This window comes from Theobroma cacao, chromosome 5 (genome assembly GCF_000208745.1).
Source record: "Theobroma cacao cultivar B97-61/B2 chromosome 5, Criollo_cocoa_genome_V2, whole genome shotgun sequence".
Lineage (NCBI taxonomy): Eukaryota > Viridiplantae > Streptophyta > Magnoliopsida > Malvales > Malvaceae > Theobroma > Theobroma cacao.
In genome coordinates this window covers 21,979,337-22,001,777 of record NC_030854.1, presented here as the reverse complement: position 1 = coordinate 22,001,777, position 22,441 = coordinate 21,979,337, and the positions used below count along the sequence as shown (strand labels likewise).

General features: G+C 33.4%; 1 protein-coding gene and 1 long non-coding RNA gene across 2 annotated transcripts; both read left to right on the top strand.

Annotated features, from left to right (window-relative positions):
• LOC108660410 lies at nucleotides 9,915-16,311 on the top strand. Its single transcript, XM_018122030.1, has 2 exons — nucleotides 9,915-10,018; nucleotides 13,653-16,311. The coding sequence occupies exons 1-2, from the start codon at nucleotides 10,012-10,014 to the stop codon at nucleotides 15,740-15,742; spliced, it is 2,097 nt and encodes a 698-aa protein (XP_017977519.1). The 5' UTR covers nucleotides 9,915-10,011; the 3' UTR covers nucleotides 15,743-16,311.
• LOC18598691 lies at nucleotides 18,149-20,120 on the top strand. The gene is made up of 3 exons (XR_001928210.1): nucleotides 18,149-18,178; nucleotides 18,417-18,491; nucleotides 19,720-20,120. It is a non-coding gene; the product is annotated as an uncharacterized LOC18598691 (long non-coding RNA).

Sequence of the window (22,441 nt, the reverse complement as noted above, 5' to 3'; positions counted from 1 at the left end):
ATCCACTATAATCCTAGAAAAATAATTTAGCTCATAATATCTAGTAAAAACAATATCCAAAGAAATTAAGTTATAAATCCAAGTCAAAGAATATAAGAAAAACATAAAAGTAGAGAAATAAACTAATTATTGAAGCTCTGCAATCTCAATTCTCTCCTAAATTCTCTTGTTTTCTTGCTTTGTTCTTGGCTCCAAATTTTCAAAATAGTTGCTTGCTGCCTCCTTTTTAAATCCTCTAACAAAGGTCCCTTAAATAGACTCCAAGTAACCTAATTTTCAAAATCTCGTTAAATATTTATTTTTGGAAAATCAAGGTAACGTCGCGGTGCTGTGACAGACTTTGGTAGCACAGTGGCGCTACTTCTTCAACCCCGCTATGCTGTGCTCTTGGGGTTTTAAATGATGCCCCTCTTAAGCTCAGCATCACAACCATAAATTTCTAGCACTATTGTGGTGGTTTCTTCAATGCCGCAGCCAAGAGTAGCTCAACGTTACGGCCTCAATCACCTTGTTGCCTTGTGCAGAATTGCATCTATCAAGCATTGTCTAACACAAGTAAATATGAAAGTTTTAACCTGTCTCTTAAGTTTCCAATGGCTCAAGAATAACATCAATTGGACTTCCGGAGTGAAAGATATGCTCTAAATACCATATCATGCTCAATCCATGCATACTACTACATTGCTTTGACTTAGAAAAATATTTTGACCACGATCCGATCAGAACTAGATAAAATCAAAGTTGTAGCCCTTCTTTGTAGCGATCTAGTGGTCTAAGAATCACTTCATTTGGAGTTCCGTATAGAGAGATATGGGTAAAATAATGAAATATATACAAATGAAGCCATCACCATACTTGCACGGATTTTCATCAAATTTTCTACAAAAACAATAAGAGAAACCAACAATAACTACTTTTAAAGTAATTTAAAACAAAATAACATAAAATTTAACTAAAATACTTAAATTAACTACTAAACATGTAATCAAACTTTAACTAAAAAAACACCTAAAATACTACAATCGAACATAAAATCTCAAAGATCTAGCTATTTAAGCTCCCAAAATGTGTCAAAAATAACTCTATATAATAGATTTATCATTTATGATGCTTAGACCTTGACTATGCTCTTCTTAAGGATGAGTCGACTGTACCTATGAGTACTAGTACTCTAGTTGAGATAGCATTGTATGAGTGGTGGGATTGATCAAATTGTTTGAGTATGATTTTTATCAAATCTCACATTATGACTAGTATTCGTGAGTTGATACTTGATTGTAAGAATGTGACAGAACTAATGAAGACTATTGATGAGCAATTTGAGTCTTTCGATAAAGCATTTGCTAGCACCCCAATAAGCAAGTTGAAATTGATGAAGCTCATTGGCGTTAAAGGCATTTGAGAGCACATTATGTAAATGAGGGATATCGTTACTCAATTAAAGTCTTTAAAGATGGAGATTTTTTATGATTTCTTGGTGCACTTTATTCTGAATTCTCTTCCATCTCAATATAATGCTTTCAAAATCTCCTATAACACATATAAGGATAAATGGTTAATCAATGACCTTTTGACCATGTGTGTTCAAAAGCAAGTAAGATTGATTTAGGAAATGGGTGAAAGTAGACATTTTGTAGCAAGAGATAATAAGCAAGCGTTTAATAAGAAAAGGAAGGGAAAATCAAATGCAGCAGGCAAGTTGAATGGACCTAACCATGTTGGATTAAAAAACAAATCCAGTTATTTCTTTTGTAAAAAGAAAGGACACATGAGGAAAGATTGTCCTAAAAGGAAGGTTTGGCCTGAAAAGAAAGGCAATCTCATATCTTATGTGTGTTATGAATTTAATATGGTATATGTTTCTCATAACACTTGGTGGACTGATTTTAGTTTTACAATCCATATTTCTAATACCATGCAAGGTTTTCAAAACCTAAGGAAACCAACAAAAAGTGAATGTAGCATTTATTTTGGAAATCAGATGCCTTCACGTGTCGAAGTGGTTGGAACATATAGACTCATTTTAAGAACTGGTTTTGTTTTGGATTTAAAACGAACCTTTTATATTCCAATTTTTTCTAAAAATTTAATTTCTGTTTCAAGACTTGTACCTTTGGATTTTTCCTTCAACTTTTTTGGAACATCTTTTAATTTATTGGAAAAATGCAAATGTTGTGGGAAATGGTACAATGGATAATGGTTTGTTCAAAATTCATTTAATGATAGTGTTCTTTATAGTTTGATGGCTTCATGTGATAATACTGGCATTAAACATTGTGTTATGAGAAGTTTTCCATGTTGTGGCATTAGAGATTGAGACATATCTCCATTGAGAGAACTAAAAGGTTGGAGTTTTAAAAATTCTTAACTTTACGAATTTTGATATTTGTGTGGACTGCAATAAAAGAATGCAAAATAACAAGAATAAGAAAGGTTCCAAAAAGAGTTATGAAATTTTAAAAATCATACACACTAACATTTGCTACCCTGGTATGTGCTTAAGTGGTCAGTAATATTTAATCACTTTCATTGATGATTATTCATGATTTATACATCTTTACTTGCTTCATAACAAGAACGAAGCATTAGATGGTTCTAAAATATTTAAAGCAGAGGTAAAGAAACAACGTGGAAAACAAATTAAAATCGTCAGGTCAGACAAAGATGATGAATACTATGGTAGGTACATAAGAACTGGACAAGCGCCTATTCATTTGTTGATGATTTTCTTCAAAAGCAAGGTATTGTAGCTTAATACACTTTGCCTAGCTCACCATCTAAGAATGGTGTAATAAAAAGAAGGGTAAGAAGTACGCTTAGCAACTCCAAAATTCCTTTATGTTTATGGAGTGAATCCCTTAAAGCAGCAATGTATATATTAAATAAGGTTCCAAGTAAGACAATTCCCAAGACACCATTTGAATTATGAAAAGGTTGGAAACCAAGTTTGAGACATGTACGCATTTAGGATTGTCCAGTTGAAGTTAGTGTTTACAATCCAAAAGAAAAGAAGTTAGACCTAAGGATTAGTGGATATTTTATTGGATACATTGAAAAGTCCAAGGGTTACTAGTTTTATCGTCCAAATCATACAAGTAGAATTGTTGAATCAAGAAATGCTAAGTTTCTTGAGAATGGCATGGTTAATGGGAGTAATCAACTTATTAACTTAGTCTTTGAGGAAGATTGTGTTCTTGATATACCTCTCGCATGAAGTAGCAAAATGGTTGTTCATCCAAATATGATGGACATTAAAGAACTATTTATTCAAGCTCCATGTCCTATTGAAAATGTTTTAGAAGATCTTATTAAGCAATTACCACAAGAGGAACAATTTATTATGCAACAATCTCCATAAGAGTTTGTTGACACAACATTAAGAAAATCTACTAAAGTAAGAAAATCATAAATTTCTATTGACTATATCGTATATCTACAAGAATCTGACTATGACATCAGTATCGAAAATGACCTAGAGACGTTTTCATAAGCAATGGAAGGTGATAAGTCTAAATTTTGGTATGATACTATGGAGGATGAGATAAGTTCTATGGCAAATAATTGAGTTTGGGATCTTGTGAAGTTGCCTAATAGGGTGAAGGTCATTGGTTGTGAATAGGTTTATAAAACCAAGAAAGACTCATTAGGCAACATTAAGAAACATAAGGCCAAACTTGTTGGTAAAGGATTCTAACAAAAAGAAAGAATTGATTATCGAGAGACATTCTTTCCTATTTCAAAAAAGGATTCTTTCTATATCATCATGGCGATAGTTGCACATTTTGATTTAGATTTACATCAAATGGATGTGAAAAAGGCATTCCTCAATAGAGATTTAGAAAAAGAAGTTTATATGAAATAACCTTAAGGATTCATTTTGAATAAAAGGTGAGCATTTGGTTTGCGAGTTTAGAAAGTCCATATATGGACTAAAACAAACCCCCCGTAAATGGTATTTAAAGTTCCACAATGTTATCTTTTCATTTGATTTTGTAAAGGATGTTATGGATCAATGTATATACCACAAGGTTAGTGGGAGCAATATCATCTTTCTGGTTTTATATGTAGATGATATTTTGCATGCAACCAATGATATGGGATTGCTACATGAGGTAAAACAATTTCTTTCTCAACATTTTGACATGAAAGTTATGAGTGAAGTGTTTTATGTCACTAGCATCAAGATTAATAGAGACAGATCTCAAGGTATCTTGGGTTTGTCTTAGAAGGCCTATATCAATAAGATTTTAAAGAGATTTTGGATGAAAGATTATTCACCTAATGCTGCAACTATTATAAAGGGTGACAAGTTAAATTTGAACCAAAGTCCCAAAAATGAACTTGAGAGGAAAAAAATCGAAAACATTCCATATGCTTCAACTTTGGAATCTAAATGTATGCTTAAGTCTGTACTAAACTAGATTTTGCATTTGTAGTTGGAATGTTGGGAAGATATTAAAGTAATCCAGGCATAGATCATTGGAGAGTTGCAAAAAAAGTTCATGAGGTACCTTCAAGGGACTAAAGATTTCATTTACATATAGACGATCCGACATCTTGAAAGTTGTTAGATATTCAGATTCAGACTTTATTGGTTATGTTGATTCTCGAAAGTGAATACTTGGATATATCTTCATACTGGTTGGAGGAGTTATACTTGGAGAAGTGCAAAACAATGTTTAGTTGTTACTTTTACCATTGAGTTTGTTTCTTGTTTTGAGGCTACATTATAAGGTATTTGGTTAAGGAGTTTCATCTTTGGGTTTCAAGTTGTTGAACCTATCTCTAAGCCATTGAGGTTGTATTATGACAATTCAACTGTTGTGTTCTTTGATAAGAATAACAAGAATGGTAGAAACTAATTCCATTGTTCCAACCGGACCAAGCAATTCCATTGTTCCAACTGTACCAAGGAACCCAATACCACCAATTATTGTCCGCCAAGACAATTATGTGTTTCCTACCAATAGGACTTTAGATTAGATAAATTACTCATAGAGATGTGTATTGGCACTTGCAACAAAGTTAGGTATCTCATTAGAGAAGTAAAAAAACTTGCACTTAGAGATCCTAATTTTGGAACATGGATTATTGAAGATCATAAAGTGAAAAATTAGCTTATTGACTTAATGAGTTCGTCGCTGATGTAGTGATTTATTCATCTTCCCACAAGAGATATGGCAAGCTGCTCGAAAACCTTTTATGATGGATCAGACGAAACATGTATTTTTGAATTGAACTAAAGATCTTTCTCTAACAAACAAAATGGTTGACCATTATCAACATACTATAATGAACTTTTGATTATTTTCAAGAAATTAATCACAAGATTATCTCATAAGAAGGAATAGTTGAAGGTGTAGTCCAATTACATTCCACGATGGCTAAGCTTCGAGTCTATATTTTTCTAAGTGGATTTGATTATGAATTTGATCAAGTTTGTGGAGAAATCTTATGAAAAGATCCAAAACTTGATTTGGAAAGCATGTACGCATATGTTTGGAGAGAATACCAACAAAGACATACAATCGTATTGAGAATGATGGATTTTTTGGTGAATTTCTGTGCCACCATGGGATTCGTCATCAAACTTCTTATATCTATAATCTGCAACAAAATGGATTAGGAGAGAGAAAAAATAGACAACTATTGAAAGTAGTTCGTGCTTCTCTCTTTAGCATCAACACATCTCGGTTTATTAAAGAGAAATTGAAAAATCTACTACCTACCTTAGTAACCGAATACCTTCTCGAGTAATAGCTTTCAAACCTGTCAACAAAGAATGCAATCTTTACTTTCAATTCCCCACCTCCTTAATCTTGAACCATGAGTTTTTGGTTGTATTGTATATGTTCACATTCTCCAAAACTTGCGAAATAAACTTGACACATGTAAAACAATGTGTCTTTGTTGGCTATTCTAATATTCAAAAAGGATATAAGTGCTATGACCCTCAAGCCCATAAATTATATGTAACATTGGATGTTTCTTTTCTTGAATTAGAGCTTTATTATTCAAGGGGCGTCTTTAAACCTTCTTTTCAGGGGAAGAACTCTAATAAAGAGAATGTGTTTCAAAAGTTGGTGAAGGTTAAAAGTTTATAGAGTTAAGGTCTGTTTGTTTTGCAATAAAATATTTTTTAGAAAACTTTTTTAGGACTTATGCCTGTTTAGAAGTCAAAAAATTAATTCCAGATGTAAAACATTTTATGAGTCAACAAGTTTAACCACGAAAAATGTCTTACGCCCTTGAAAGGTGTAAGACATTTTCTAGAAAACAATAAAAACACTTTTATATTAAGTTTATGAGTATATTTTAATGAATATTAATATTTAAATTAAAATATTAATATTTAACTTTTAAAAATATAATTTAAATATTAATATTTAAATTATACAATACTATTAAAAATAAAAAAAAATAGTTTTTAATGAAAACATTCAATACAATTAAATTTTTTTATTTATAAATGGAATAAATCTTACTAATAATTATAATAAAAAAATATTTCAATGATCATTATTTGATGAATACACATTTATAATAAATTTAAAATCTTACTAATAATTATAATAAAAGATATTTTAATGATCGTCATTTAATTAATATATATTTATAAGTATAGGTTTTTGATATCTTACACAAGTGCTAAATATTTAATTATTTTTAATAGTTTAATGAATAAAAAGTGATAAGATGAAATTTTTAAAAAAATTAGAGTTTATTTTCATTACAGATAGTGGTTAAATGCTTTGAGAGATATCATTATTGATTTTGTCCATTTTCATTTCCATTTTTGATCCAAAATTAGTGAAAATCAAATATCAATATTGTTTTATAATCAACTCCTATTTATTATTTCAATACCTAAATAACTCCACTATGATGAAAAATATTTTTCATAAAATGATCCAAACAATAAAAAATATTTTGGACAGTTTATCCAAACAACAGAAAACATTAAATTTTCTTGTAAAACATTTTACACAAAAAAAATTTTCTTTAGCAAATCATTTTCCAATTACCAAACGGACCCTTAGAAGAAGTGATGAATGTTTTAGGAAAAGAGTTCAGCAATGTTGTGATAATATTCTTGAAATTGAAAATGAGTTGTTAGGTTTTCTTGCAAGTGAATTAGATGTTTCAGTCATAGAGTCCTCAATATTGCCCTTGCTTACTATGCCATTAACTGAAGATTCAACCCAGAATGTTCTCCCTCAAGTAAGCCCAAATCCCATATCTGATGAGTCCCATGAAATCCCAAATCCCAAAATGTAATGAGTCCCATGAAACATAATTTCCTGTAGAAAAGTATAGATTTTAAATATCCACAAAGATCGAATAAGGGAGTCCTAAAGAAACAATATAAACCTGATCTTAAAGTCAAGGTCAAATACCCAATTAGCAATTATGTGTCCTTTCATAGACTGAATGAATCATATGCACTCATTATTAATCAATTATCCACTATATCTATTCCTAGTAGTTTGCAGGATGCATTAAAAGATCCAAAATGAATCAAGGCGATGAACGAAGAAATGGAGGCTATGCAAAAGAATGCCACTTGGAACCCGATTCCTTTACTCGAAAGAATGAAGACGTTGGATGAAGAAGGGTATTCACAGTGAAACTCAAAGTAAACGTCAACATTGATAGATATAAAGTAGGGTTAGTTGCAAAAGGGTGTATGTAAAGGTATAAGGTGGATTAACAAGAGATTTTTGCACTAGTAGCCAAGATCAATACAATTTGCATTCTCATATCTATAGCAGCAAATCAGGATTGGCCTTTATAATAATTTGATGTTAAAAATGCTTTCCTCAATGAAGACTTAAAGGAAAAAGTCTACGTGGAGTTACCACTAAGAATTAAACATAGTTTTTTGTGTAGAAGGAAAGTTTGTAAATTGAAAACGTCATTATATAGGTTGAAACAGTCACCTAGAGCTTGGTTTGATAGGCTTTTTTTTTTCCTATAATGTAAGCATTTGATTATAAGCAAAGTAACTCAAACCATACTTTGTTTATAAAACATAAGGAGGGAAAGGTAACAACTTTAATCGTATATGTCGATGATATGGTCTTGACGGGAGATGACCCATGCAAAATGAAAGCATTACGAGAATATTTGGTTGCTAAATTTGAAATGAAGGATCTAGGACAACTTAAATATTTCTTAAAGATTGAGGTTGCAAGATTGAAACATAGGATTTTCTTTTCGCAATGAAAATATGTGCTAGATTTGTTAACTGGAATTAGAATGCTTGCTTGCAAACCAACAGACACACACATAGAGATGAATCATAAGCTTGGAATTTTTTCAGATCACGTTTCAACAGACAAAGGTAGTTATCAACGGTTGGTTGGGAGATTAATTTATTTGTTACACACAAGACCGGATAGGATATAGCTTATGTTATAAGTGTTCTAAGTCAGTTTATGCATGCACCAAGTGAAGAACATATGAATACAATATATCGAATCTAAAGATTCTTGAAGAGTGTTCTAGGCAAAGGTTTATTATTCTCAAAAAAATGGTGTCTCTGACATTAAAGGATTTATAAATTTTGACTGGATAGGTGATCAAACAGTCAAAAGATCCACATTTGGTTATTTTACTTTCATAGAAAGTAATCCTATCACTTGGAAAAGCAAAAACCAAAAGTTGTGGTATGATCAAGTGTAGAAATTGAATTTTGAGGTATGGTTCATGGTGTATGCAAATTATTGTGGATTTAAAGTGTTCTCAAATAGTTAAGAATTGAATATGCAAAACTTATTAATCTTTATTTCGATAATAAACAACCATTGAAATTGCACAAAATCTTATACAACATGACCGCACCAAACATGTTGAAGTTGATAGACATTTTTATCAAGGAGAACCTTGACCAAAAAATTGTACAATTTCTGTTTTCCTTGTTTGAACGTCAATTGGCTGATATTCTCACAAAAGTAGTTTCAGGGAAGGTGTTCCATGATATAATCAACAAGTTGGGTATGATTGATATCTATGCTCCAACTTGAGGGGAATTGTAATATCTAAAGGAGAATCTTTCCTTATTTTCTTTTTCCTTTACTTGTATTGTAACGAAGTCTAAGGTTAGAATACTTTTTTATTTGCCATTTATGTTATTTGCATACCAAGTAAGTTTAGATTTAGTTGGTTATTACAAATAGCTTCCTATGTAGTTTTTTATTTTATTATCAAACAATTTAGTTCTTTACTTATATATATTGAATATTTTTTACAAAATAAGATATGACGAGATGATATATAATGATAGTGTGTAAGAATAATTCATAGTTTTTTAAAAAAGACACAAAGTTAAGAAGATGTAATTTGAAACTATAAAGATTAATTTATTTGTATGTTCAAATTACCATTAAAACTAATGATATTTTTTGTTAGTTTTAAAATTTGAAAAGTTTTATCAATCAAAATTGTAAAAATGCTCAAAAATTATGTAGGCATAATCTTTAAAAGTTATTTTTGTTAAAACTTCACTTGTCACTTTATTACCGTATAGTGTTAACGTGATGTTGAGATGAAAGGTGAAAAATACCACCGTACCATGCCAGCATGTTTTATTACTATTACATCAGCATTATATGATAAAAAATAACAAGTAGTATTTTGACGATACTTAATTAATAGTTTGTCACAAAAAAATATTTAATTTAAATAAAAAAAAATTTAATTAAACATAACAAAAATATAAAATTTTATTTAAATTTTTAAATAATTTTAATTTTTTTAAATATTATGCCATTATATCAAGAAAGAAGAAACACTCTAAGTTAAAACAAACTAGCCAGAAGAAAAAAAAAAGATATAAACTAATAATATTATTGTCTCTCACGTTTGGCGTGATTTTATTGTAATAGCTAATAATATTTGTAAATTGTAAATTAGAGAAACACCCGGGTCGTCCCATTGGACTGAAGAAGAAAGGACGGCATTGAAATTAGGGAGAGAGAGAGATCTGCAAGGAAGCCGCTGTCTGTGGTAATGGAAGGTATGTTCTCTTCCTTTCTCTTTCTTCGTCAAAAGTTTAAACCCTAAACTCTCTCTCTCTCTGTGGACTCTCGCTTGCCTTTGATTTTGTCTTCCTTCTCTCCACTAATTGATTAGTCATGGATATGCTTTAATCGTTCTTCTACCCTTCATTTCCTCATTTCCGTAAACATAATCTGCTTTCTTATCATCTGAATTAGCTGAATTTTGTATTTCTTTCTTTTTTTGTTAAAAATTTATAATAAATTCTATTGGAATTATTACATCAATCATAAGCGCTTGTAGTTTGAGGAGAAAGAGTTGCTTTTCATATTAGTTTCTATGCAACTCAGCTTGGTTCAACCGTGATCTTATGCTATTTGTCCCTTTACTTTTTCCGTCTTCTTTAAAATGAAAAAAAAAAAGAAAAAGAAAATTGGGAATGGTAGGATAGGAAAGGCGATTGAGTTTAATCCACTGAAGATGACAAAAACTGAGTTGTATTCATTGCATATGATAAAAATTAATTTTCTCTTCTTTGATCGCCAGTTTTAATCTTTTGCATATGAATTGATAATTGTCACAAAGGGTTCAGTTCTTTCTAAATCAAGTTTACTGTAGTACCCTATGGTCTTGTTTGCTGGATGTTCATGGTTAGTCTGGAGCTGCTCTGTGACATTAGCACCAAGAGGATAACACTGATGGTATCTCTTTGTGTTCAAACGTGATTTTGCTGCACTTCTTGCCTGTGCCTTGACATGGAATTTTTAGGACTATGGCTTCTCTTAATGTCTTGGTTCTTGGTCCAACAGTGTTTATGTTAACTGACTTTTGTGTGCAAAGAAGTTGTGTGCAACTAGATGCTGTACGAGGGGTTTTCCTGTTTCTCCATTCTTTTTGTAATCTATGTAATGAGCATGCTTCTTAGGAGAACATGTAATGCAATTTTACTTAAATGTGTCACTATGTCAGTGTTTCAATGCATTATTTTCTCCTGGGAAAATGAGGTAGCTTGTTTTTCTTTTACTGGATCTGGTGTACACAACTACACGTGACACATCTAAAGACCTAAGAATTGCTTACAAGTATACATGAAAAACCGAATAATCTCACTGCTTAGATGCTGTTTTATCTTTCATCTTTTTGTTTCTGTATGATAAAAAATTGTCCCGTTTCATCTTCCTTTGTTCCTTTTCCTGAGCACCATTGCTTTGGCTTCTATGGATGGTGAAGCCATTATTTTGGCTTGAAACTTGGAAAGATTTTTGCAGTATGAAGTGAACTGAGCTAAGATTTAAAACATGATGTTTAAAAATGCAGTTGCAAAACTGAGGATGGTGGACTCCATCAGTAGTGTAATTCGTTGTTCATACTTGTCACTTTAAAGGCTGGAATTTTTGTTCTTAGATCAAGGACACAGAATCCTTGTTGATGGTCAACATTGTATGTAGGGTGAGCTGTTCTTGTTTCTTTTTAAAAATTATTATAATAATAACTATATAGGCAAGAATGCTGGTTCTTGGAAAAATATCCAATTGTAGGATTTCTCTTTACTTGTTGGATTTGCTTGTTCTCAGGTTCATTTGCGCTTTACTTAACTACCATAAGAACAAATTTTTTTGGTGTTATTTCATCCGGTTTTATTTAAAATGGTCAGCTTGAGAGGATATGATGTACAACAAGTATTCTAAAATAAAATCTCTCACAGAAACAATCCACATTCTAACCAAAAAATTGTCAAATATCAATAGCCAAATACTTGTATCCAGAAAATATCAATATCTCAAATATTTCATAATCCAAGCCTATGGGAAACTAAAATAACATAGGTATATATCACTAAACCCTAAACCCTAGTGGAAATGCAAAATACCAAATATAACCTAATAGTTGGAAAATAATTAAAATACTAATTAATATAAAATAACCCAAATAATATAAAATGGCCTAATTATATGAAAAATTTGCAATCAAACTCTTAAAAGTATAAAATGAAGCCTTAGATAATTAATCCCTCAATTAGCATAACACATCATCAGGATTCTGTGTGGTATTCCCTATAGTTGGGTAGCATATTCGTTGTTTGGTAAACATACCTTCTTAAGTAGTGCTTTTGTATGGCCATATTCTTATCATACAATATATCTTGTATGAGGATTTTGTTAATCAATAACCTGAATGGATTTGTTTGCAATGTTACAAGGGTGTTTGTAAACCTCATGGCTTAGGTCTTCGTTAGAAACTTGTGTAGCATCTTGCTCACCTTTTTTGGTATTTAGTTTTGGGTTAGTTACACATTTGGTGCCCAAACTATAATGAAATTGTCAATTTGGTATTTGAAGAAAAAAATCGCCATTAAGTACTCCAACTTTAATTCTGTTAGGCAGATTGCATACCTCTAATTTTGTTAATGAAATGGGTGATATGTCCAGAAAAGCTAATCAGAATGTGCCACATATCTAAAAAAGTCATGTCATTTTTCTTTTTTGTAATTTTTTGTACTTTTAGAATTAAAATGGTCCAAAAAACAAAAAAAAAACCCAAAAACTTTAAAAATTAAAAATAAAAAGGGAGGGAAAGGAAGTGCTGGTCGATGCAAGTCAAATTGGTGCCCATCTGCCTTAGAGCAGGTTTTTTTTAAGACATATGGTGCATTCTTAGTGGTTGTGTTTGGACACATCACAAATTTGACTGATTCTATTAGTCAAATGTGCGATCTGATGAACAAAAGCATAGTTCGAGTACTTAATTACAAAATTTTTTATTTAGATACCAATTTGACAATTTCAGTATGGTTCAGTACCAAATATGTAAGTAATTGTTGTCTTTTCATTCAATAGAAAAGTTATAGAGTAAAGTAATATGTAATTGAATTAAGTAAATAGAATTGTGAAGGCAGATAATGACAGTCACAAGCATCTAAAATGCACATTTATCATAGTAATACTTTGTCATGTTTATTTCAACGAAACCTTGGATGTGTACCTTGGATGAAACTCTGTTTCCAATATAAAAATGTGATAAATTTTAAGCGAAATAAAAATGATTACTAAGACAGTAACAAGGCAGCTTCTAAAATTTTAACAAGCTGAAACCAAAACTAACTAATAGAATATGAGTTACCCTTTTCTTTTTCTTGCATTTTCCCTTCCTATATAAATTCATTAACTTGTTGGAGCAATGAGGACCATTGTCTTGGAGGAGTACTAAATTTGGATGATCATTTAGAAGAAATGACCTGTGTTGTTTGGGCTTATTTTGTTTGGATTTTATTTTCTTCTATTATATGGACTTTGTCTGATTTATGTTGGCTTAATGTAAAGTTTGTGAAGCTCATGTAAATAGATTTATTTCTTCCATAGGTTTTAGGTTGCTTTTGATGATTGAGATTAGTGATTTCTAGAATTAATATCATGTCTTCTTGACCTCAGCATGAAATGCTTAAATTTCTCTGTACATATTCAGTCTCTAATCAAGTGCATAGCATTTAAAATAAGGATTAGAATCAAAAGATTGTGAGCCCTTCACTAGACCCTATTCCATTTGTATTAAAAGTAATTATGAGTATTATTCTATTTTATTCAACACTTTTGTTTGTATTTTATTGTAATTGTCTCAACTGTCAGCATATCTCAAATACACATGATGTTCGACAGGTGGGTCCCCAGACCAGGAATCAGTTGGGTCTGGGACAAAAAGGTCAACTGTATCGTCTGGAAGTAAATCTCGCACTCGCAAGGAAGTTTTCTACAGATTTATCGACTGTGAAATTTTTACTGAAAATATTGAAGACTGGTTTCAATCAATATCTGAGAAGTCAGCACCAAAGAAGCCTGCCTTTGATGTACCATTTGAGTTGATAGAGCTTCAAAAATTTGACTATGCTTTGGAAGGCGTTTCATTCCAACAGCTTATTCGGATGCCAAATGCCGTTTATGCTTCAACATCTGATGCCGCTGAAGCAACTGCTTATCTCGCCGTTGATGATTTTCTCCATGCAACTGTGAAAGGCTTGTGGGAGGCATTTTGGAGTCAGGATGAACCCTTGCCTTTCTCTGTTGCCTGTCTTTACAAAGAAAATCTAAAATTTTACCAAGCTGAGAAGGCAATAGCTAATGGGAAGCTTGGAAGTTTATGTGCTACAGGTGTATTGCATAAGAACCCAAGACATCCTCATGGAAAGTGGGATGATCTTCTTGAACTGGCTCTTTTGAGGCCTGATATCCGAAGCATTGCTCTGGAAAGCGAGCAACAGCCTCCTCTGCGTGTTCTAGGGGAGGCTCTTTTCTATGCTTTGCGCATGCTTTTATCAAGAAGCTTAAGCAGACAGAAGTTTCCCCAGGGTTCAAATTCTGTCTTTGTTCTTCTTGTTGATTCTCAATATGGTGGGGTTGTGAAAGTTGAAGGAGATGTAAATAAAATGGATTTTGATGTGAATAATGTCTATGAGTGTGCTGCTGATTGGATAAAAAGGCATGCCAAAATTGCAGTATCTCCAGTTGATAGGATCTGGAACAAGCTTGGAAATGCCAATTGGGGAGATATTGGTGCTTTACAGGTAACTTTTGCAACTTTTCACTGCATTATGCAATTTGCTGGCCCGCCTAAGCACTCCATTGAAGATTTAGCCGCTGACCATGGTTCTCGCCTCCAAACAAGGAGAGTGGAGAGGCAATTGGGGGATACTAGAGTGAATGGGGGTGGTCTATTTAGGTTCCAGCAGCATGATGTTTCTCCTGAAATTGTTGAAGTTCAGGATGAATCTGTCAAAATCAAGTCTGAGGAGTTGCTAAAGCTGGAAGTAGGATCTGTATTGTGGTTGGAGGATTCAAACTGGCAAAGAGGTTATCAGATTAACCAAGTCGAGAGTAATGGTGAGCTTCCTTACTACATTGCATCACCAGTTGAAGAACCAGGAAAGTCCCTCTTTCTGTATTTGGGATCCCATCCTTCTCAGCTGGAACCGGCATGGGAAGATATGAATATGTGGTATCAAGTTCAGAGACAAACCAAAGTGTTGACTATTATGAAACAGAAAGGCCTATCTAGCAAGTATCTGCCTCAGTTGAGTGCATCTGGAAGGATTATTCATCCTGGTCAGTGTCAGAGACCCAGTTCAGGTGGAAACTGTGATCACCCTTGGTGTGGCACCCCAATTCTTGTGACCAGCCCGGTTGGTGAAACAGTTGCTGATATGGTCAGTGAAGGTCAATTTGGTGTGGATGAGGCTATAAGGTGTTGTCATGACTGTTTATCTGCACTTTCTACCGCCTCTTCAGATGGCATTAGGCATGGAGACATTCGGCCTGAGAATGTGATTTGTGTAAGGTCTGCTGAAAGGCATCCTTATTTTGTCCTAATTGGTTGGGGACATGCTATTTTGGAAGATAGGGACCGCCCTGCAATGAACCTTCATTTTTCATCTACTTATGCTCTACAGGAGGGAAAGTTGTGCTCAGCATCAGATGCAGAGAGCCTGGTTTACATGCTTTACTTTGCATGTGGAGGTGCTTTGCCCGATCTTGATTCCGTTGAAGGGGCATTGCAGTGGAGAGAGACCTCTTGGTCGAGGAGATTGATTCAGCAGAAACTGGGTGATGTCTCAACAGTATTGAAGGCATTTGCTGATTATGTTGACAGTTTGTGTGGAACGCCCTATCCTATGGATTATGACATATGGTTAAGAAGGTTGAAGAGAAGTATTCGTGAGGATGATCACGGGAAGGAAATTGACACATCTACCTAGAACTATGTTGTAAAAGCCAATCTGGTTTGTATTAACCATCTTGATCATCTTGATGATTATTGCTTGCTAACTGCCAAAGTGTTTTGCTGGAAATCTCTGATCCTTGAAGGCCATTGTTGAACTCATGTGATGCTTTGAGTGTCATCTCCTGGAACAGGACTATTCAAAATTTTGGCAATGGTTGCAATTGTCGCCTATGGAGCAGCTCAATACTCTTCAGTTGTCTCCGAAGCTTCTAGGTTTCTGGAAAAAAGAGGCACGCTGATGAGCATTAGCTAGAATGTATCGTGCTTATGGACTGGGTTTGGAGGAATTATCTGGATTTGTTTGGACGGGCTTTCCACATTGTGTCGAGGATATGAAGGGTCATTTCTTGGTTTCTTTTTTTTTTTTTTTGGTTTTACTGTTGTCATTCCCTTGTAAAGATACAAGCAATCTGGAGATATTTATATTGTCCTTGTAACAGGTCTGATGTTGGACATGATGATCGAGAAGTAGTCAGGGCATCATCCTTTCCTGTAAATGAATCGTGAGGTAGTGCTATGGGGTTTCTGATTTTGATTGTCCAAGTCTTTTCTTTTGCAAATCTTACTGTTTCTCTGTATAACTCTTCAGTTCTCTGCTTTTCTTGGCCAATTTATGACCTCCGAGGTCTTGAGAGATGCATAGCTGAAAATAGGATTCTGACACCTGTTTAAATGGTTAGTGTATAACCTCCAGTCTACTCCTTATTTCAACTTTACTTCATTATCTTTTTCTTTCTTTTGTTTTTGGTATTTCTTTTCCGCCTGCAGCTAGACGATGAACCTTGTACCCAAAACAAAACAAAACGAAGCTCCTCAATCCTATCACCTTAAAACTCAACTCTCACGAGTCACCAAAATAAATATCTTGAGAACCCATCAGCCATGGTGGTTTTTGGTTCCGGACCTATTGAAATCACCAAATCATTTCCTGTTGGTTGACTGATAAAAGCTGTACATTCTTTCCTCTTATTTTTCTGTCTTTCGTCTTAGAGTGAAACAATTTTGTTGTGTCATGACCCAAATTCAAGTATTTAGGGAAATGATAAAATCATATAGTTATGAAAGGAATCTCCTAAACATGTAAAGTGACAGACATCATGCTAAGTTGAAAATTAAAATTTTAAAGTATTTTCATAAATTACATTTTACATGTCTCTAAACTTAAAAAATACAAATTACCAACAAAAAAAAAACCAAAATTCCAATAGATTAATAATTTTACAAACCATTACGAAAATACTCGTATCAAAACTTATAGAAGTCTAAAGACAAAAGCTAATCTTGGTAACATAAGCTCTCACTCATCTAATCCTCAAAAAATGCAAATATTGAAATTCGAAAAGAAAAAAAAAAGCAGGGAAAATGAAAGGAATGGGTACAGCTCAACATGTACTCAACATCTCCTTAAATAGATCAAGCATGCTTTCAGAAAATTTAGGTCAGATTATCAACTACAATTATTTGAAATCAAAATTGGGTACTCTAATGCCTATAAACGTGTTTGCGTTAAAATCATATTCTCAAATAAATTTCATAAGTCTACTCTAACATGCTAGAATCAAAACAAAGATCACAATTTCCCCAAGTGGTACTGGTCAAAATAAAATAAAAAACAAGCAATAGTTGCATAGAACATATATCAATAATATCATTATTTTGAAATTGGTGACATTATGTGAAATCGGTTTCTAACCATAAAATACATGTTAATATAGTCAACATTTATGTGAGACCTTGACCTTTATAGACTCGTAGATAGAAGTAGATGCGATATCCCTAATCAGGGATAATTTCGTCATTTCTTTAGTAAGCCCCTAAAAGTAAGTTTTAAACAATATTAAGGCCTAAGGCATAAATGAATGGTGAAAATATGGGTAAAATGACGAAGAAAATGAAAATGATGATGATTTCCACAGTAAGGGTAAAATGGTCATTTTTCACATCGGGTCAAAATTTTTAAGTTTTCATGAACCCGAGAATTTCTAGATCATTATGGACCTTGTCTCAGTGTCAAAAGAGTAAAAAGATTGCATAAAGGATTAGAGGAGAACAAGTTAACTTGTGAAGGCATTTTGGTAATTTAAGTGGAGTGGATAAGCTTGGGCTATAAATATCTCCATCTTCCAGTAGCTTCTTCTTCTTCTTCCTTCTTCTCTTTCACGTTGCTTCCAACCTCCATGGAAGCTTGATATGAACCTCCATAACCTCCCTCAAAATAGCTCCACTTTTCATGCTTTTGGTGCTCCCTTTCATAAACCCTTGTGCTCTTTCACTCTCTCTCTTTAAAAACCTTGAAGAAAATCTTATTTTCATACTCTCTCTCTAATTAGGTGTTTTGGAGAGAGAAAGAGGAAGCTTCAATTATAGCTTAAAAGTTTTTGGAAAGAATTTCAAGCACAAAGCTATCAAGGTGAGTAGTAAATTGGAATTGAGTTTAAAGTGTTAAGAATATCTAGTAATTAGATTTGTGAGAGTTTATTTGTTGGGATTGTTATTCATTTAAGTGTGATTAGAGTATTGCAAACAATAACCATTTAATGGTAGTTGGAAACTAGTTAAGAGTGACTAGTATAACCCAATTTAGAAAATAGTTTTGGAATAGTATTAAGGCCAAGTTGGGGTAATGGTGATGTTGTTGTGCATGATAGGTCCCAACGAAGTCCCACAGCCTCAATTGGATCATTAGGGGAGTTAGAGTCTGCTAAAGGCTCAACAAAATATCGGTGAGTGAACTTGCATTTCAAAATTATTTTGGGAATGTGAATGTATTTGTACAATGCCTTTGAATCAGTTTATTCAACTTTTCTTAAAAATGGGTACCTTGGGAACAAGCTTTTGATTATTGTCTTTATATATGACATGTGGCTGTTATGGATTCTTGTTCTATGTCATTGTGTTGATATACATATATGTTGTGTATTGGTGGTTGACATGGTGTGATAATGATAATCGTGCGTGTGCACGATGTGGGGGGATGCACATGATGGTGGTGAGGGTGTTGGATGATGAAAGTGCCCGTATGCACGATGTGGGGGGATGCACACGATGACTCCGGTTATGTGCACGATGTGGGGGGATGCACATGAGCTGGATGAGATGATAGTGGTATTAGTATTTATCCATGTATGTATATGTTTATATGTTTAGAAAATGAAAACTCATAAATATGGTTATGGTTGAAATGCATATGAATTTGGCATGTTGAACTTTGGAAATCTTTATGTGTTTCATGTTGATTTTGTTATTTCAGCAGGATGGCTTTTTCTTGAGGGGAATGGAAACTTTTTTCTTGGTGCTCTGATTCTCGCTGTAGCGAGATTCATTCTCACTGCAGCGAGAAACTCTCGAGTTTGGAGGGGTAACGCTGGTCGGAATCTTGCTGCAGCGAGAATGATTCTCGTTGTAGAGAAAAACTTTCTGTTTTATGGTAAAAATTTCACTACAGCGAGAATCATTCTCGCTGCAGCAAAAAACTTTCTGTTGTGCTCCTTATTTTGTTCGGTTGCTGTCTTATTTTTCACTTTTTTGGTACTATAGTTGAGCATGGACTTCTAACATTAAGAAATTTATTAGTTAAGTTTGAAATGAGGAGATTTGGTGAGAAACCCTCGACTAGTTGAGAAACCCTCGTTCGGCTAATAACTTGAATCCTAACTTCGTTGCAGCGAAAATTCATTCTCGCTGCAGCACCCGTCGTTTATTTGACTTGATTCGTATGAATGCTATTAAAGTTTTCACTCTCCAAATCCTTTGTTGAGCATGGATCCTTTTTATAAAGTGATTTACTCATGTGGGGTTTACATGAGGGGTTTTAATAAAAACTAAAATAAATTGCATTGTTTTAAAGAAATGAATGCATCATGATTTCGTAAACATTCCTTATTGTTTGCTTGTTCTCTTCTTGTTCACTCATTGAGTTTATACTCACCGTTTTCAACTTCATGCTTTCAGATCAAGAGGTAGCCGGTAGCTAGGTCGAGGTGTCCTTGTAGATTCGTATCTTTGGTAGGCATCAATGGCATTCAGTAGCTACACATTCACTATGGTCACTCTGTTGGAAATCCAGACTCATTTTGTTGTAAATATGTACAAGTGATGTAAATTATTAGATTGCACGTTTAGACAATATATATACATTTTTATTGGTATGCCACTATGGGTTGGCAATACTTAGTATTATTTTGATTCAAAGTTATGGAATGTACTTAGTAACGTTTGATGGAATGGTGAACAGGTCATATAAATAGGCTTGCTTGGACTTAGTGGACTACGTCCATTGGGCCCATGTGCCGGTTATAGCCCCAAATTTCGATCGTGACAATTTAACCCCTATTAGTAGGGTCGGAACATATTAAGAGATAATTCAAAACGTATTTTCAAATTATCTTAAATTATACTAAAGCTGTATTTATGCATTTTCACAAATCAAATCTTGTATAAAGCAAATTTCGTATATTCCTTCTAAAGTATCATATGCATTATATATTAACATCCTTCTGTTATCACATTTCACATCTCATAATCTCATGCTTCTTTCACCAAATAAAAGAGGTCTATTAGTAAATTGCCCCTAAATCTCATTTGTACTTGTTCTTGCCATCCTAGATCACTCCTAGGGATGTTAGTCTTAAAAAATCAAAAAACAAATTTTGATACCACGTATTATAAAATCAAAAACAAACATTTGATACCACTTGTTGCTCCTAATGTTAGAAGATAGTGCTTAACAAAATTAATAAAGAAAGGAGCTTAAAGAATAGATCACCCAATAAGGAAAGGTAAAGAGAGTTGATATTAGAAAGCAATTTATTGTGATTCCATCCTCCCTAACCTGCATCCACTAGCTTTAGAACCCTTGTTGGGGTTTTGAATTCTAACTTTGCAGAATTAGTATAATTAACTTCAACCAAGCTTTTATAAGGGGAGTTATACCAAGCTCAAATACCAAGTTTACAAACACAACAAATGCTTCCAACACTTAATTTGCAACTAATGATTGATCACACACTCTCTAACCAAAGCCTACAACTTTACTAATGTGTAACTTGATAACTAACTAATTTGAATACATCTTTTACATCACAAAAATTTTCACATTAAAAGATTGGAGTAAAGTACAAAGAAACCAAGATGAGTTAGAGATAACTTTTTCACATTTGCAAGCCCAATTCTACTTATTTTTTATCTCTCTAAATAGTTTAAAGTCTTTCTTTTCTTCCTTATATAGTATATTTAAAAATTGCGACCATTTGACATAAATTTGTTCATTGGTAGTGTAAATATTTTCAATAGATTGTATATTCATGTGAACACTGAACTATCTAACAGACTACGTTAATCATTTGAGGCTTTTCATTGTTCAAGTAACCAATTAAATACTTGACTTCGTGCTTCTTGTTAATCACATGAAAGAAGTTCTTTAATCGATTGATGTAGTCTCATATAGGATTTTAAAGTCTTGAAATGCTTCTGGACACATTCAATATAAAGAATGGCATTCATGTCAAAGTATGACCAGTTGGAGAACTACATGTAGCACTCATATTTTGTGATAAAAGGGAGATTGAGACATTGTTAACTGATTACAAGGAGTCCTTTTTAAAGTGATTTAAGGAGCTATATCTGGTTACACAAATCCCGCAGAAGAGATGGTTATTGGTTTGGGTAAGAGTGGAGAATATTCCACTCCAATTGTGGCATTTGGAATTTTTTTTGTTTTCCAGCAATAGTTGGGGAAGATTTATGATGGTGGATACACAAACTACGGAAATAAAGTGCTTTGATCATGTGCTTATTGAAGAGGAAGTGTTTTGGAAGGCGAATGTTTCAAATGATATTGAAATGAAAGTAGATGCTGATTTTTTCAAGCTGAATATGCAGGTGATATCGGATTTGGATGTGGAGAAATTGGTTGCCACAGAAAATGAGAGGTCTGGATCATTGGTTTCTATCCAGTCAGTGTATATGTCTTTGGAGGATTATAGAGAGCAAGGAAGTTTGTGGGGTAGGCAAGGTGAGAGTGTAGTTTTAGGTAGTGATAACTCTTGGCAACATATGGAGTATATTGGGAATGCAGTGGTTGATGTAGGGAAGGATAGTGACCCATTTTTGACACGGAAGGATGAGGAGTAAAGGGTCGAGTATATAAGACAAGATTTATGGGAGATAGTGCAATACGGTGTTAGTGGTAGTGGGAATTTAGAGAGTAAAAGTCTGGTGGAGTTAGGGGAGATAATGTTGTAAAAAATGTGCAAAAGGGCATGAGGATGATACAAATAATGTGGATGAGATGTTAATGAGTTTATGGGTAACGAGGAGTAATGACTTAATATCAATGGAGATCGGAATGAATAGGGACATTAGAGAGTTAGGTGGGCTCAAGGAACGGGTGGGAGTGTTAGAGGTAGTAGAACCCAAAGAGAGGGTGGAAGGGCACATGGAAGAGAGATCTTGTCTTGTTATGGAAAAGGTAAATGAATTGGTGATTTGTGAGCAGTATGTGGATACGACACTGAGTGCACAATGTATGACTCTTATTACTCAAAAGAAGAGGTGTGGGCAGCTTAGGAAAAATAGTGACTCAGTTACAACGAATAAGATGCAATTTGTGATACAGATGAAGACGGGAGGTTTGAGTAGGGTGAACAATGTAGATAAGGAGAAAGACATGGAA